The sequence below is a fragment of the Myotis nattereri genome, assembly GCF_964212035.1.
Source record: "Myotis nattereri genome assembly, chromosome: 12".
Classification (NCBI taxonomy): domain Eukaryota; kingdom Metazoa; phylum Chordata; class Mammalia; order Chiroptera; family Vespertilionidae; genus Myotis; species Myotis nattereri.
In genome coordinates this window covers 56,139,167-56,156,166 of record NC_138087.1, presented here as the reverse complement: position 1 = coordinate 56,156,166, position 17,000 = coordinate 56,139,167, and the positions used below count along the sequence as shown (strand labels likewise).

Genomic DNA, 17,000 nt, shown 5'->3' with positions numbered 1-17,000 from the left:
CATTTAAACAGCCAAGAAAAGTGGGAGGCATGAAAGGAAGCAGAAAGGTAAGCCATGGACAACTTGTTATATTTTCCTTCAACAGTGCTATCCAATAGAATTTTCTGTGATGATGAAAACGTTTTATATCTGTGCAGTCCAATATGGTAGCCAATAGCCACATGAACTACTGAACACTTGAAATGTGGCCAACATGACTGAGGAAATGGATTTTAATTTAACATAAATATAGTTGTTAGATACCAAATTGAACAGCAGAGAATTCTGTTAATTTCCTCATTTGTCCTTTTGAAAAAGGAGACAATATTAGCTCAAGTGTGGGTCCTTTTAATTATAAATATGATACTCAAATGACAGCAAGGTTTAAGTGACAAATATTTAGACCTAAGTATTCCTCACGTGCTTTCCTGCACTTAACATTAACTTTTTTTAAAATTGTCACCACCAGCACCAACAACATCTAATTAATACTATAGTCTTAGAAAGTCCTATACTAGGTCTATATTCTTATACTCTCTACGGATAGATAAATAGACACACACACATACATATTTATACATATATCAAAATCTTCATTTAGGTATAATTTACATACAATAAAATTCACTCATGTGTACACTTACTGAGTTTTGAAAAATATACACACTCATGCAATCATCACCCCAATCAAGATATAGACATTTCCATCACCAAAAAAGTTCCCTCCTGTGGGGTGCATAATTATATAAAAGTAAAATGTACAACAACAATAGCACAAAGAATGAGAGAGAGAAACTGGAAGAATACCATTAGAAGGTTCTTATACTGTACATGAAATAGCATAATATTATTTGAAAGTGGAATGTGATAAAGATGTAAATTGTAAACACTATGGCAACCACTAAAAATTTTTAAGGCAGTATAACTAATAAGCCAGTAGTAAAGATAAAAAAGAATAAAAAATTCAATCAAAAAGCAGGCAGGCAGAAGTAAAAAAAAAAAACTTAGGAAGGAAATAATAAAGATGAGAGGAAAAAAATAATAACAACAACAAAGAATAGACAGGGCAATTAGAAAACAGCGAGCAAAATAGTCGATTTAAAACCAACCATATCAACAATTATATTGAATATAAATGACCAAAATATTCCAATACAAAGTTACAGATTGGCAGAGTGGATGTAAAAGCAAGACTTACCAAATACTATCTCAAAGAAACCTATTTTAAATATAAATACATGGGTTACAAGTAAAAAGATAGAAAAAGATATGCCATGCTAATACATAACTATATCAATATCAGAACAAGGAATATTGGCAGGGACAAAGAGAGGCATTATATCATAATTAAGAAGTTAATTCAACAGAACGACATAACAATCCTAAGTGAGACGGCACCTGACATCAACTTCAAAACACATGAAGCAAAATGTTTTCAAAATTGAGCTGAAAGAATAAATAGACAGATTCATAGTTATTGGTAATTGATACAACCAGGAAACAAAAACATCAGTAAGGATACAGAAGAGCTCAACAACACTATCGACCAAACTAATCTAATTGACATTTATAGAATACTCCCCTCCAACAACAGAATATACATTCTTTTCAAGAGCACAGGGTACATTCACCAAGATGGAATATATTCTGAAACTTAAAACAATCCTTGACCAATCTACATATAATAACTGAAATTACACAAAGAGTGTACTATGTCCAGAACAAAATTAAATTAGGTACCAATGACATTGATATATATATTGGCAAATTTAATGACATACTTCTAAATAACCAATGATCAAAGGGAAAGCTCCCCAAAAATCAGAAAATATTTTTAAATAAATGAAAACACAATATACAGAAATTTACTGGTTGCAGTCAAAGCAGCATTTAGAAGGAAATTTGGAGCATTATATTGTTACTAGAGGCCCATTGCACGAAGAGATTTGTGCAATAGGCCTTCCTTCCCCGGCTGCCAGCACCGGCTTTCCTCCGGCACCCGGGACCCAGGCCTTCGCTCCGGCCGCAGCGGAAAAGGCAAGCCTCTTCAGTCTTCAGTCCTCTTCAGTCTTCAGTCTTTGCTCCGTGCCTGCATATGCAAATTAACCGCCATCTTTGTTGGGTTAATTTGCATACTCATCCAGATTGGCTGGTGAGCATAGCAGAGTGACACCAATTTGCATGTTTCTCTTTTATTAGTGTAGATGTTAGAAAACAAGAAAGGTCCCAAATCAGTGATCTAATCTACAACTTTGAGAACAAAAGAGAGCAAATTATAACAAAAGTAAGTAGAAGGAAGGAAATCATAAAGATGAGAATAAAATAAATATTAAGAATATGAAACAGGTCTATAACGAAGACAAAACTAGTATTTTGAGAACATCAATAAAATGGATAAACTTCCAGGCCGATTATTAAAGAAAACACACACATTACCAATAATATGATTGAAAAGGGGGGCATCAATTCATTAGGAGGTCATAACAATCCTCAGCACTTACCACCATCACCAAATACTTTATTGAATTTTACTGGCTATCTCCCCAACTCAAATATAAGGTTTGTGAAAGCAGAGAATTGTAAGGTCACTGCTGAATTCCTCCTGCTCAGGCCACAAGAGGAGCTCAATAAACACTGAATGAATGAATGAGAAATTCTCCATCTACCTAACACCACTGCTTTTCTCTCCTACTCACTAAAATATATGCATGTGAACTATTAAAGGAATAATCTTTATTTTAAAAATTACTTGCAGGGAAAAAAAGAAAACAAATGATTTGCAAATTTTAATGACTGTTATCAACTGACTGAGACAGCCAATTGTGTCAGCAAGCTGTCATTGAGAACCATCAGGTGGATGAATTCTGGGCCTTGCTACTCTGAGCCAGTGTTCTCTGAGGCAGGCCCAGGTCAAGGCCACAGCAGACTGCACGGAGTCTATACATTCCGATGAGCAGTGAGCGCTGCTTGAGTACTGGTGTCTCACACATACTCCTGTTTTTCAAACAGTGTGCAGACACTATTTGGATTCACAAACCCAAATTCATACTGAATCCACAACAGCTTTGGGTAGTGATGTATTTTATCAACCAATAGACATTAGAAGTACAACCACTACTGTGTGAGGTTTCACAATGTTTTTTACAAAGCTAACAAAAAGGACCTTATACTTGGGAAGACTGGAAAGCAATGCTTGATCACAGGAAGGCAATCTGAATTAAGTAGCCTACCACTCCCCGCCAGCCCCCCCCCCCACCCGCACCCCGTGACTTTTTAAAAAATATGCTATTTTCATGGAATACTATAATTCTCTATTTGCATACAACTTTTGGAGGGAAGAGCAGTCCCTTAGACTATAAGACTGAGGATCCCAAAGCTAGTGAGAAGCAGTTAAGCACAGTAAAACCTGGAACAGTAGGTGTGATTTTATGTCTTGTTCAGATGTGTGCCTTGTTCTCATGCTTTGCAATCTGGTTTGCAATTCCTACATTAGCAATATCACTTTAGGCACTGAACAAAAGGAGAGATACAACTAAAGCTTTTAAAAAACATTATCATTTTCTGATCTACTATATTGCTTCAAAATGCTCTAAGTTTTGGCATATTTTGAGATTTCCTGAAGATGGCAATTATACTTGAGAACTTTTACAAAATGTGTAGTATATGAGAACACTTTCCTCTAACTATAAAAATCAAGTTTACTATCTTGAATGTCATCCATTAGAAACAAAAAGGAAGTTTCTCATGGAAATTTCAACTCTTAGTGTCTCAATGGCAAACCTTAGGCATCCCTCAAAAAATTAGGTTTGAAGTTTCTCTAAAGTGGCTTCCCAAAATATTAAAGTTGCCAATTTGATCTTTCAAATCTCTTCCCCATTATTTCTATTCTCTAAAAGTGTTGTAATAAACACAATTTAGAGTTTAAGAGAATTCAACTGACTTAGATTTTAAGAATGTTATGCACGCCTTGGTGGACCATAAGGTAGGCTAGGTTGGGAGAAATAAGGTTGGGCATCTCTGTTTTAGCCCACAGGTTCTCAGATTAAAATTCTTAAGGGTTTCCCTAGACAACGAAGGGGCTTAAGGGAGCTGTTTCAGCTGAATAAGGATCCTAAACAGCAGAGTAAAGTGAAGGAGGGTCTGGAGAATTAATCAGAGTATTTTTTATTTCAAAAACTGACCAAAGACCACAGTCAAGAAGGAAGAAACAGGGCACAACAGATCACAACATATTGCACTTGACTTTCGCTTCCTTCCTCTCACTCTTTTTTCTCCTTCTTTCTTTGCTTCTTTCTGAAGGACCAGTTCAAGGGTAGAGTTACATGTGCTTACCACAATACTTAGCATTCAGTAGTTACTTAATTAAAAACGTTTCCCTAGAATCATGGTGTGGACAGGAAACTACCTGTGAATATATGGCTAAGAGTGCAATGATATAAGCACTGGCATACTACGAACAGGAAAGCTTGGTAAGAAAGCCACTGGATCTCCTCCAACATCATCCCTCATCTAAACGATAGGCAAAAAGTCATTTACTGCTTCGGCAAATGGTCTCTCAGCAGAGATCCCCTGCCCCTGCCAGACTACACCCCCCCAATGTCCCTAGGCCTGGCCTGGCCAAGGAAAGCAGCACAGGATGGTGGGCCCAACCTCACCAAGGGGAGCTGAGAGACACAGGGGGTTCTAGTGGGCACCTTCACACCATCTCCTCCAAGCTCTTCAGTTTACAAGTAAGGAAATTGAGGCCCAGGGTCAATATTCCAGGTCTCACATATTTTTATGGCCAGAACCACAAGAATCCAGACCTTCCGACTCCCAAACCTAGGGCTTCTTCTCAGACAGCTGCTCCGGATGTAGAGCGGCTATGCTTCCGAAAGTGAATCCGGCTCAGGGCACGCTGGCAGCAACTCTGGGCTGTGCTCAGCAAGTAGCCCTCAAAGTGGCATGACGCAGGGATCTGCCACGTTCGGATGGAAGGGTGTGGCATCCAAATTCAAAAGAACTGCAACTACGTATTGCAAAAATTCAATGGTGGCAGTTGATACCTTCTATTCTTTCATCCTGTTCCTTTTCTCTTTGCTACACAATCAACTATGAGTACCACCAAGTGTTGATATGTACAAGAAGTGGGGCAAGAAGTAGGGGAGAATAATGACAACTTTTAGAAAAGCAAGATTTAAACAATTTCAATAGCCTAAAATAATTCTCACATTCCAAAGTGTATTTTGGAAATTCATAGTTTTTCTCTTTCATACACCTAAAAAGAGTCCTGAGAAACAGTCTTGTTCTAAAGAACCTGATTTTCGCCAGTAGGAGAAATACAAGTATCACATGATCTCACTCATATGTGGACGCTAATGAACAAAATAAACTGATAAACAAAAGAGACCCAGAGCCAAAGAAGCAAGGGGCAGACTGACAAATCACAAAGGAAGGGTAGGGTTGGGTGGGTGGTTGGAGAGAGATTAACCAAAGAACTTATATGCATACATGCATAACCCCTGGACATACACAATAGTGTGTTGAAGGCATGGGAAGAGGAGGTGCGGGGGGGGGGGGGGGCGGTAGTATCTCCTCAGGACATATACTTCTGGCAACTGGATGCTCTTATCCTTGAAAACACTATTTTAGCAACAAGCCAGGGTTCTAAAGTCCAGAATGTCTGTGCTGAAAAGATTTTAGACATCAGTCCAAACCCCTCATCTTACAAAATAATACAGTGAGCCTAAGAGAAGGAAGGCTTTTGCCAAAGACCCTGCACATGACTCATCTTGCAACAGTTTAACATGGTATTATTTATCCCCAGCTGTAGTCTACTTGTTACCACCTGAATCACTCCTTTATCAACTTTTTGAAAGGAAAGATAATAATTAATGACTCAGATGGTGACATACTTCCACACAGTATCTTTAGGAAGCAGTTTTCTTTTTTATTATTGTAATTTCAAACTCCAAATTATCCATGCATGACTAACTTCATACTATCTATATATACAAAAGCCTATGTGACAGTTACGACTGGATGACCCGGTGGCCGGCTGGTAACTATGATGCACATTGACCACCAGGGGGCAGACACTCAATGCAGGAGCTGCCCTCTGGTGGTCAGTGCACTCTCACAGCCAACCTCCCTCAGCCAGCCAACCTCCCTCCGTCCCTCCCTGCTCCCCCACCCCCCAGGCTGGCCGCCCCGATTGGACCCAATCGGTCCCAATTGCTGGCCAGGCCGAGGGACCCCACCTGTGCAAAAATTCGTGCACCAGGCCTCTAGTGAATATATAAACAAGGGCTTTACATAAATCTATCTCTTACTAGAGATGACAAACTGGTTTGTTTGGGTCTTAATCCTATTTATGCTACTTATTAGCTGTAACCTTGTGAGCAAGTCACTTCGGGTCTCTTTTTTTCTCATGGAAGATAAGGAAGGTGGACAAGAACCATGACTCTCAACCTTCCCTGGAGTCCTTTGAGCTCTAAAATGGGGCCCAAAGGCCTAATGGGAACCATGGGTTTGTTTCCCCTGACAAAGGTGCATGATGAAAATACTGAATTCACTTTGGGGTCACACTGGGTAACTTGTGCTGATTAGAAGCGCTTATTGGCAAATATACGCACACAAAAATCTTTAGCTAAAAATGATTTTAAAAAAATAGCTTGTTTGAAAGACAGAACTTTAAAAAATAAAATGGCCCAATGGGGAAATAATAAAAAGAAAGCACTACGTTGGAGTACTGGGTGGAGAAAGTAGGTTTTACATAAAGAAAGAAAACCCAATTCACACAAAAATGAAATTAGATTTCATTCCATACACCAGGGCATTTCTGTCCTTCCTGCATTTATCTGCTGACCCTGAAAGTGCCCAGAAGCAAACCACTCACTCTATGTCAAATACCAATTTTTGAAAACAGCACTTGATCAAAAATAGAGCAGGGACTTAAGAGTTGGATTATTAAATGTTTTTCCTTTACATTCAAACTAAGTCTCTACACTCGATGTATTGCACGATGAACATAAAGAGAGGTCCTTCAAGAAGTTTAAATCTCTTGGTACAAAATACAATAGTTCATTCAGCCACTTTCAACCAGTACACTTAAAAGGGCATTAGCAGGGATTACATTTCATTTCCAGTCTACAGGGACTGAAATCCGAAAACACCGCCAACCGCTGCCTCACAGTCTCACTGGGTTCACTAGCAAAGAGGGAGGCTGAGTGCCACCAAAGGGTCTTGTACCAGGCACAGATGTGGGTTCTAATCCAGCCTGGCCCAGGAGCAATTCCCTGCACCCAACACAGTACTTTACATGTAACTGATGCTCAATGAATATCAGCTGAGTGGAACTGCAGACATCTCCACCACCTGCCACTTTATATGACATAGAGCAGTGGTTCTCAATCTTGGCTGCACAGAATCACCTGGGGATCTTTTTAAAATCCTGATTTCTGGGCCTCATCCTCCGGAAATTCTGTTTCTGTGTTATGGGGTGGGGCCACAACATTAGTAACAAAGCAGCAGAATTTCCGGAGGATAAGGCCCAGAAATCAGGATTTTAAAAAGATTCCCAGGTGATGCTAATGTGCAGCCAAGGTTGAGAACCACTGACATAGAGGATTTAAAGATGTGTTCCTGCTTCCAAGAAATTGAAACCCGATTATGGAAATGATGGGAAGTTTGGTGGGAGGGAGTTAACATTTCCTGACTAGTCACTACAAGCCAAAGAACTTCCAATAGTTATCTCATGAAAGCTGTGCAGACTAAGTTAAATATTTCCACTTGATACACAGAAAACCAGGCTCAACGAAAGTATGTAATCTGTTCCAGATCACAGTTAGTAAGAGGAGAGGCCCAGACAGATTCCACCCCAGGTGTGCAAAGGCCACCATGTTTGCAGTAGGCAACGCCTACACACCAAGGCGGCCCACCGAGGCAGCTCGGGGGTACGTTGGGGACTTGTGTCTAAGTTCCACTTTCTGTCATTAAGGCAATGCTTATCAACTAGACAGAATACTCTTCTGCAATTTTTCTACTTGTACAATTTGGGGGTGAGATTGGGGGAGGAGGGGTAAGCTGACCTAGATCAAGAGTTTCTTTTGTAGGACAGTTATCAGAATCCTTTGGGGCCCTGGACTTTTTTCTAATATAGGTATTTCCCCTTTTCTGCTCAAATAATGGAAATTATTCGGGAGTGACACCCTCGGTTATTAACGGAAATATATTACGTCCCTCAGGTGGGTCAGAGCAGAAAAGTTGTGTGGGCTCCCAGCCTCCTCCCATTAAGTGGAAGCTGGGCACCGGACCCCGCGGGATAGGGGCAGGTTCAGCGACAACTCATCCACGGATTCGTGCTTCCTTCCGAGCTCGGGGCTCTGCGCCCACCCTGCGTTCACGGTTGGACAGAACGGGTGGTTCTGGTCCCACATTAACCTGGGCGGCCTGCATGGGCCGGTCCCAAAAGAGAAGCCCGGGTCGCTGTGGAGCTGAAAGCTCCAGGTGTAAGTCGCGGGCGTTCACCCCGCCTGGGGCTCGGGTCTCCCGGGTCCGGGCAGAGACTGCGGAGCCCAGGAGCTGCCGGCGGCGGCCGCGGCGGTCCCGCCGGTGCCAGGAACCACTTCCCGGTCAGCGCCGGGCCCGGTGGCCACACCCCCGCCGCCACAGCTCCCCCGCTGCTCCGGGCTTCCCCGCCGCCGGGGGCTCCGTCCGACTCCCGGGTGCCCGTCCAGCCGGCCCCGGGTGCCGGGGGGCGGGGTCCCACCGGAGATTTAAAACACAGCGCTCTGGAACCCCAACTCCCCGGCGCCGGTCCCGTTTCCGGCGGCCGGGACCGCGGCATCCCCCGCGGCTGCAGCCAAGAGGCCCGTCCAGGTCCCGCCCGGGCCACTGTCCCGCGGGGGCACAGGTGCGCCGCGCCGGCCCCAAGCTCGTCCGACTTCGCCGGGCACCTGTCGCACCCTCCGCCGCGGGACGTGCGCTCACCTGGTTCCGGGGGCCCACGGCCGGTCCCCACGCCTCCGGACCCCGCTCCCGCCGCCGTCTCCGTCCGGGCCACAGCCGCGGCCGCCGCCCACTTTCGGTTTCCCCGCACCGCCCGAGCTGCCACTGCGGCTCGGGAATCGCCGCCAACCCCACCCCGCCCCGCTCCGCCCCGCCCGCCCCGAGAGCACCCAGCCTCGGTGTGCGCACGCGCGGGCTCCCCGGCCGCGTCGGCCCAGGCCGGCGTCCCGCGTGGGAAGGGAAACCGACGCCGCCTAGCGGTTTCTGCGCGGGCCCATGCGCGGGCCCGGGGCGCAGACTGCGGGGTGGGCTCAGCAGCGCCTCCTCCTGGGCGACCCAAGTACAAGCGGGCCGGGCGGGCCCGGGAGGGCAGATCCCACCCGCTCTGACGTGCTCCTGCTGTTGCATTCAACCTGGCCGTCCGACATGTCATTCAGCTCTTGCTCGTTTAATTTTTCTTCAGCTACACAGCCACCCAGCCGCTCACTTCCTGTAGGTCTTTTTCAAGCATCGCCCTTTCGGGGAGGGTGGCCACAATCTCAGAAACGTCAATCTCCTTCCCTCAGGTTCCCTGTCTCCCTTAGCACACTGACTGTTTTCCTATCTATGCTTCTCAAGTTAAAGATCTAGAAGCACAGGGATCTTTGTGTTGTTCCCTAGTCTAATCCGGGAGCCTAGGATAGTGCCTGGCACATGATAAGGGTGACATAAATTATTTGTCAAATGCATTCATTCATTCTAAAACTATGAAACACCTAATATTTATTCATTTATTTCTTCTGCACATACATTATTATCAACACTTACTGAGCATATTGGTTATATTCCTTAAACCAACATATGACCCAGCAATTCCATCCCCAGAGTTTACCCAAGAAAAATGAAAGCGTATGTCCACTTTAAGACCTGGACAAGAATATTCATAGCGGCTTTAATCCTAACAGCCCCAAAGGGAAACACACGAATGTTCATCAGAAGGTGAATGGACAAACAGTATATACTGAACACAAACTTTCATGTTGTGCCTACTATGTGAAGGCCTGTGCTTGAGGAGCTTCTGGTTCATGAATGAAACAGTAGATTGGGAGTATATCATGGAAGGCCTGATCGACAAATGCTCAGGAGTTTGGGTCTTTTCCCTAACATGATGGGGAAGTGTGCAGTGTCTTCTCTGGACATGGTTCTCTTTTATACTTCCACATCTAGCCCCTAAGTCTGCCCGATGTCTCTCCCTGGCGCTCCTTTCTGTATATTTCATTCTATTCCAGAGCTCTTTCCCTTCTCTCTCCTCCAATCTGCTCCAAACACTGCAGTGGATTTAATAGACCTAAAATGCAACCAGACCCAATGTGTACTCTGCAGTGCTGGTAACACTCTCTGGCTCCATATTTAAAACGGGAAATATGTAAAAAGCCGCTCCCAGTTGAAAGAGCGCCAGTTGGAGTAGGAAATTAGGAAAAACTGTGGAGTCCAACATACAAAATAAGTGATAAAACCAAGTGGGTTGACCCCAAGCCTGAGATCCTTTATCCTTGCAAAGGGGTTCCATGTTTGGGCTGTCTTATGGGTTAAGGAAAAAGATGCTCTGCGGCTAGTCTTTTTAAGAAATCAGCTTTACTAACGAATACTTTACATATAATAAAAAATTTAATATACAGTTTGATGAATTTTGTTGTTTCTAGGTTGTGGCTATCTATATATATATAAAAGCCTAAGCGACTGATCGACCGTCTGACTGGTCGCAATGACACACAATGACCACCAGGGGGAAGACCCTCAATGCAGGAGCTGGTGAGCTGTAGTGACTTGGCAGCTGTGGTTCTCAGGTGACCAGAGAGGAGCGACCCTGATTCCAGGGTGCATCACCCGAGAATCACCCTCTTGCAATCCAGGACCCCTCAGGGGATGTCGGAGAGCTAGTTTTGGCCCAATCCCCACAGTCCAGGCTGAGGGGATCCTGCACGGGATCCTGCATGGATCCGTGCACCGGGCCTCTAGTTATGAATAAAACTGTTGTAAACAATCATATGCAGCTTTTTGTATGTTTTTTTTTCTTGCTAAAGGAGTTGGGAGTAGAATTTCTAGTTATAGAGTAACTGCATGTCGAACTTTATAAGATCAAACTGTTTTCTAAAGTGATTGACCTATTTTGGATTCCCCTCCCTCTTATCCCCACCAATGTATGAGGGGCCCAGTTGTTCTAGTACTTAGTATTGTCAGTCTTTTTCATTTTAGCCATTCCAGTGGATATCTAGCGATATCACATTGAGGTTTGAATTTGCATATTCCCTTGACTAATGATATTGAGCATCTTTCCATGTTTATTGGCCCTTCATAAATATTCTTGGGTAAAGTATCCATTGTAGATAAATTTTTTTATTAAGACATATCAGACAATTCTCAGAAGTCCCTGGGTAGCTGACATAGCAAGAACAGCTTAGGGAGTTGTGTTTATTTTCTCTGGGAATGGTCCAAGGCCCAAGGAGTTCAGGAATTAACCTTCATGCCTTGGATATAACTGGATTTCAGGGGAATTAAGGGACATCCAAAATTATACAAATTACTCTTTAAGCACAATGGTTCTTACTGGGGAAGGCAATCAGAATATATGATACAGAGGTGCACATAGATACAAAATTGGGCACATGATTTCAGAGATGGTTTTGTACTCCCTTTCCCTTGTAACCTCTTTGAAGTGCAAATCAAGGCTACGGTGTAAGGAAGGGAGAAGAATTTGTTGTCACCTTATCCTGGGGTGAGAAAGGTGGAAATGTTTCAAGTGTGAAAATTCCATTGAAAGCTCTACATGCATTTTTCTCCATACCCGGGGAATCTGATCATTTGAGAGAGCCATGTTGAACACAAAAACCAAAACACCTGTACAAGGCATACAGGACCAAAATGATTGGTTGAGTTTCTGACCCTTCCTCCCTTCTCTCAGTTCAGCAAGCCCTGTTTACAATGCGAGGGACACAGCAACCATGTTCCAAGAACCTATCTGTCTTTCACTTTGTTTTTATCTCACCAGGCAGCTTTACCAACGTCTCTCCCACCCTCCAAAATTTAGAGAGGCGATTTTAGAGGCCTCTGGTTGCCCTCAGCTCACTTCCCATCTGAACTCATCTGTTTCCTCTATATGTTGTCTTCAGAAAGGAAACCCAAACCCAAACTCTTGTTTCCATCAACATATGTTCCACCAGATGAGCCTCGGGGACTTGGTAACCGGGCTCCTGGGAACCGTTCCTGAAGCCCCCCTGACAGTGGCTCCTCCTCTAGCTGAGCTTCTAGAGCACCTGACGTGTTCCTCAAACATGTTTACAGTGGAGAACGTGGGAGGTGAGTCCATGCCTTGGAAAGAATTTAGATTTTATTCATCTTTTTTTCCCTCTGAGTTATTTAATAGCAAATAATTTTAGCAATAACCATTTTAACCCCTTTTTGAAGCTGAACAACAACATGTTCAAAGTTGTAAACGGTGATGAAACCCAGCCTCACCGGTTCTTGCTGCTTACAAGGTCAGAGAAAACAGATCCAGACTAAAGGGACCACTGGGTAGATCTACTTTTGGTTAATCGGGAATATCACGATCACTCCCTCTCCCGTCAGCTACTGCCTCACAATCAAATGCAGAGAAATGCCTAGACAAGTGCATTTTTTTTTTTTAACTGAGTAAGGAGAAAAACAAGACAAAAAGCAAAAGGGAGAGATTGCCAGAGCGCTGCTCAAATCCAGGCTGTGGTACAGCTAAGGCTGTGCTGATCAAGCAGAATTCCCTAATCTGCACACACAGGCCTCCCAGGTGAGTCAGCAGAAAGGGGCTAATCCCCAGAGAGGTGGATCCCTAAAGCTGTAGAGGCCACACAGCCCACAACATGGAAAATGGGGCATAACAAAAAGTTTAAAGCGGTACTGTGTAGTGAGAGGTCACCGGAGGACAGGGGAGGGTCTTGGCTAACAGATGGCCTCTGCCCCCTCTCCAGTTGTGGGTCATTTACACAACTCAGCCTTGGACAAGGCCCAGATATTAGGATGATTCCCAGGATACAAATATTGAGCTGTCAGCTGGTTAAGGGCCCAGTTGTGGGGTAGGGCACGGAGGTGGGGTAACTAATACTTTAAGCAAGGCAACCAACTACCATATTCCTGATTCCGTAATAATCAACCAACTGGTACAAAATGTATATTACACTAGATGCCGGGGTGAGGAAAAGAAAAGGCAGTGGGAGGAAAGCACATTAGGTATATGGAAGCCTACCTCATGAGTCATTACAGGAGAGAAAGCATGTGAAAATGTGAACTGATGCAAAGTGAAAATGTCAAGCATGTGAAAGAAACAGGAGTGTACGGTGTCGGGGAAGGAATCCGAGCGCCCTGTCCAAGTGACATAGAAAGCTACCGACAAATGAGATCTGGCAGGGTGGGGCCACTTAGCAATCCAAGAAGAGAAAGTCGACATGGCAGACAGCAGGACAGAGGTTTCTGGAGAGAATGACCTGAGCCTCCTGGGATTAGAGCGGCCCTTAGGAAAATTAAGGAGGCCTAGCAGACATTTTCCAAGATGCTGTCCTTCGGTCAGGCACGTTGCCAGGCAGACATACAGTCAACACTGGATTAATTCTTCATTGGTTCTAGGAATCAGGGCATGGCTGCAAGTACAATCCTCATTTTGTTTTATGTAAAATATACTCTTTTCCAAAAGAATTATTTCATCTTCCAAGATGAAGCACCAAGCATGACTTTTGTTAGTTATTTGCTTCAAAGTACTGGTCGCTGTTGTAAGTGACGTATTCCTCTTACCCGCCATCCCTGCTAACCACATGCAACTCCTCCGTTCACCCCCGCCTTCCTCACTGGAACTGGTGCCCATGGGGGCAGGGACCACATCGTGCCCTGGCCACAGATGAAGCGACAGTGCTGGGTACAGAGCAGGAATGATGGATAGATGGATGGATGCGGGCATGCATGCATGGGTGGACAGATAGATGGACAGACAGGCAGGTGGACGATGGATGGACACAGACAGATGGAGAGGTCAAGAAGCAATTCCTCCAAAAGGAGCCTTTATTTGGGGCGAGCTGAGGGCCGCGCTAGTACAGGCCCTGGAGGGTCTCCACGGATCTCTTCCAGCTGTTCCTCCAGCGCTGGGCCTCGCTGGCCTGCACTGTGTTCTCGTCCTGGATCTTCTTCAGCTCCGCTTCGAACAATGCCAGGTATTTCTAGGAGCGAGGCGGCAGGAAGAGGCCGCGTGAGGAGGGGCTTCTGGACTCTGTGTCTAGAGCAGTGGCTGGCAAACTGCGGCTCGTGAGCCACATGCGGCTCTTTGGCCCCTTGAGTGTGGCTCTTCCTAAGCCTTAGGAGTACCCTAATTAAGCTAATAACAATGTGCCTACCTATATAGTTTAAGTTTAAAAAATTTGGCTCTCAAAAGAAATTTCAATTGTTGTCCTGTTGATATTTGGCTCTGTTGACTAATGAGTTTGCCGGCCACTGGTCTAGAGGAACACTGCAAACTGCTGGCTGCTAGCTTTAACCCACCCCCGGTACTGGCAAGAGTTCCACCAGGCATTTCTCATGGATTTGCCCAACAACCAATCAGGCAGGTCTGATTGTTCAGTAGATGGGGAAACTGAGGCTCCGACTGAGCCTTGCCTGGGATCAACCGGCTAGAAAGAGACCAAGCAGGGACTAGGACCCCAGTCCCCCAGACGACGGACTCCGCACTTCTTGCTAACCGCTGCCCACCCTGTGGCCTCCCTGGGGCTGCGGGGTCCTGGCTTCCTCGGGAGGCGGAGCCCTCTAGGCTTCAAGCCCTCGCTGAGCTCAGCAGGCAGAGCCGGGGTCCCCTCTGCCTGGGGCTTGGCATGGTAGCTGGGTCAGGGCGGCCCTGGGCACAGTAGGCTTTCCCAATACCAGGGTCAGCATATCTCTGGGCAGGAAAAGGTTTCTCTCTGGGCACCAGGACCAAAGGTCCACACATCTTCAGAGCTGAGAGGGCCCACAGGTGGCATCCAGGTGTAGCCTCTTCTTCAGACAGGCCGCCTGGGTGTCTGACAGGCACTCGGTTTTAACCCTGCCTCTGCTACTCTGTAGTGGCATCTGGGGGGCACTCTCTTTAAGCCTCAGTGTCCTCATCAGTAACATGGGACAATTCTACCTTCCTCATGGGGCTGTTACAAGGATTCAATGAGATGCCTCATGTTGAGAACAGACACCGTCAGCCGTTCCACCCACTGCTCCCAGGGCCTCCATGCCTCTGACCGACTCTGGCCCCTTGTTCCTCTGAGAAGCCTTCCTCTCCCCGCAGTCTGGGGGGGGGAGTGGGGGGTGACCTCTGTGGGGCTCCTGCTGTACTGGGCTCACGCCATCAGACTCACGCTATCACTGGGACTGGACATGACCAGCGGCTCACGTCCTTGCGTCTGAGCACATCGACTGTCCTGAGTGTTGACCCTGTGCTCTGGGGCACCCTGACGTGTGCCATCTGCTCCACGGCCACATGCCAGGGCACTGTGATGGGAAGCTGTCTCCTTCCCCAGCCAGCCCAACGGGGCTGCTGTGCGTCCCTCGGGCGCGCCAGTCCCCGCCCGCCTCTCCACTCACCAGGTAGACATCATCTCGGGCTTCCACGGTCGCCAGGTGGCCCAGCGTTGTTTTGAGGGTGGTGATTGATGGTGTTTTCCGGAGGAGAATCTCGTTTTGGATGGTGACTTCGGTGGGTTTGATTCCAGGCCACTTCCTACAAACAAACATGCCTGTCAAAGCCCCGCAGGCTTGCCTTCACCATTTGCGGTGCACCCTCTAACCCTGGTGGGGAGATGAGCATTTCTTTAAATGCCTTAATTAAAAGAAAACCCCTTCTGATCATTTAACGCTAAGCTTCTTCAAGCTCTTTTTTTGTATTTTCATCTGTGTGAAAAGTTTAAATCCATGTGAATAGACAACCCTGGGCTCTGCCTGGGCAGAGGAATGGCACACCTCTCCTTGTTTCCTACTTCTGGGCCCTCGTTTACGCCTCAGACAGCCAGCCAGGTGGCAGCCACAGGCTCCTGCTCCATTTTTTCCACAGCGCTGTAATAGCTGCTGCTAAGAACGAAGCTGGGCAAGTCACTCCTTCCTTCTTCCTGAGTGACATTCTTGCGACACAGGAACGAGCACTTTGACAGCTCTTGTTACACATTCTCAGTGCCACCAGCAACCCTAGAATTTGCCTCACGGTGGGAAAGGCCTCCTTTTCTTTGTGGGCCCCTTTGTAGGTCCTCACGGCCACTGAGTTCTCAGTATGTGCCAGGGGCACTCCAATCTCATTTAACTTTCTCTTCATAATACCATATCAGGTAGGCTGCCGTGCCCATTTCACAGATGAGAAAAATGAGGCACAGAGCATAGGGTTATTCCATAGCACTGCCCCCAGCAAATACAGCCATTCTTGGTATACCTCCTGTTCGTGGCTCTCACCTGCTGCCCCGTTCGATCAGAGGCTTCTCACTCTCTTCCTCCAGGGATAGCCCAGCAAGTTTCCTCCGAATGAGAATTGATGTTTTCTGTTTAGGGGGCTCCATCTCTGGCAGGCAAGAGACAGGTTACTGACGGTGGCCTTGCCCCCAGCCTGAGATCAATCCCCCCGCCCCCCACCTCTGGCCTTAGAGAAATGAGGGCCTCACTCCCCTTCTCCCCACTTGGAGTCTCCCATGGGAGGCAGAGCTCCCCCCGCAGAAAAGCTGACTGCACCAGATATTTAGGCTGTATTCTTCTTTTTTTAAAAAATATTTTTCATTGATTCTGAGAGAGGGAGGAAGGGTCAGGGAGAGAGAGAAAAAGTCGACGTGAAAGCGAAACATGGATTGGCTGCCTTCTGCACATCCCCTAACCTGGGATCAAGCCCACAACCCAGGCATGTGCCCTGACCGGGAACCAATCCAGCAACCTTTTGGTCCCCTGGATGATGTCCAACCAACGGAGCCACACTAGCCAGAGCTGTAGGCTGCATTCTTAAGTTTCTTTGTAATTCATATTGAATTTATTATTTTACTATA

General features: G+C 45.9%; 2 protein-coding genes across 2 annotated transcripts in view; both read right to left on the bottom strand.

The window, feature by feature from the left end:
* The window catches only part of TDRD7 (tudor domain containing 7), a 60,678-nt gene extending 51,569 nt beyond the window's left edge, over window positions 1–9,109 (bottom strand). The window contains exon 1 of the mRNA XM_081102974.1: window positions 8,950–9,109. The gene's annotated coding sequence lies outside the window, so the exon portion shown is untranslated. The remainder of the gene's footprint in view (window positions 1–8,949) is intronic.
* Window positions 9,110–13,993: 4,884 nt separating this feature from the next.
* CCDC180 (coiled-coil domain containing 180) overlaps window positions 13,994–17,000 on the bottom strand; it is a gene marked incomplete at its 5' end in the record, with an annotated part of 47,716 nt that continues 44,709 nt past the window's right edge. The window contains 3 exons of the mRNA XM_081103143.1: window positions 13,994–14,183; window positions 15,568–15,703; window positions 16,423–16,528. Of these exons, the coding sequence (XP_080959269.1) occupies window positions 14,055–14,183; window positions 15,568–15,703; window positions 16,423–16,528 (371 nt within the window). The 3' untranslated portion in view covers window positions 13,994–14,054. The remainder of the gene's footprint in view (window positions 14,184–15,567; window positions 15,704–16,422; window positions 16,529–17,000) is intronic.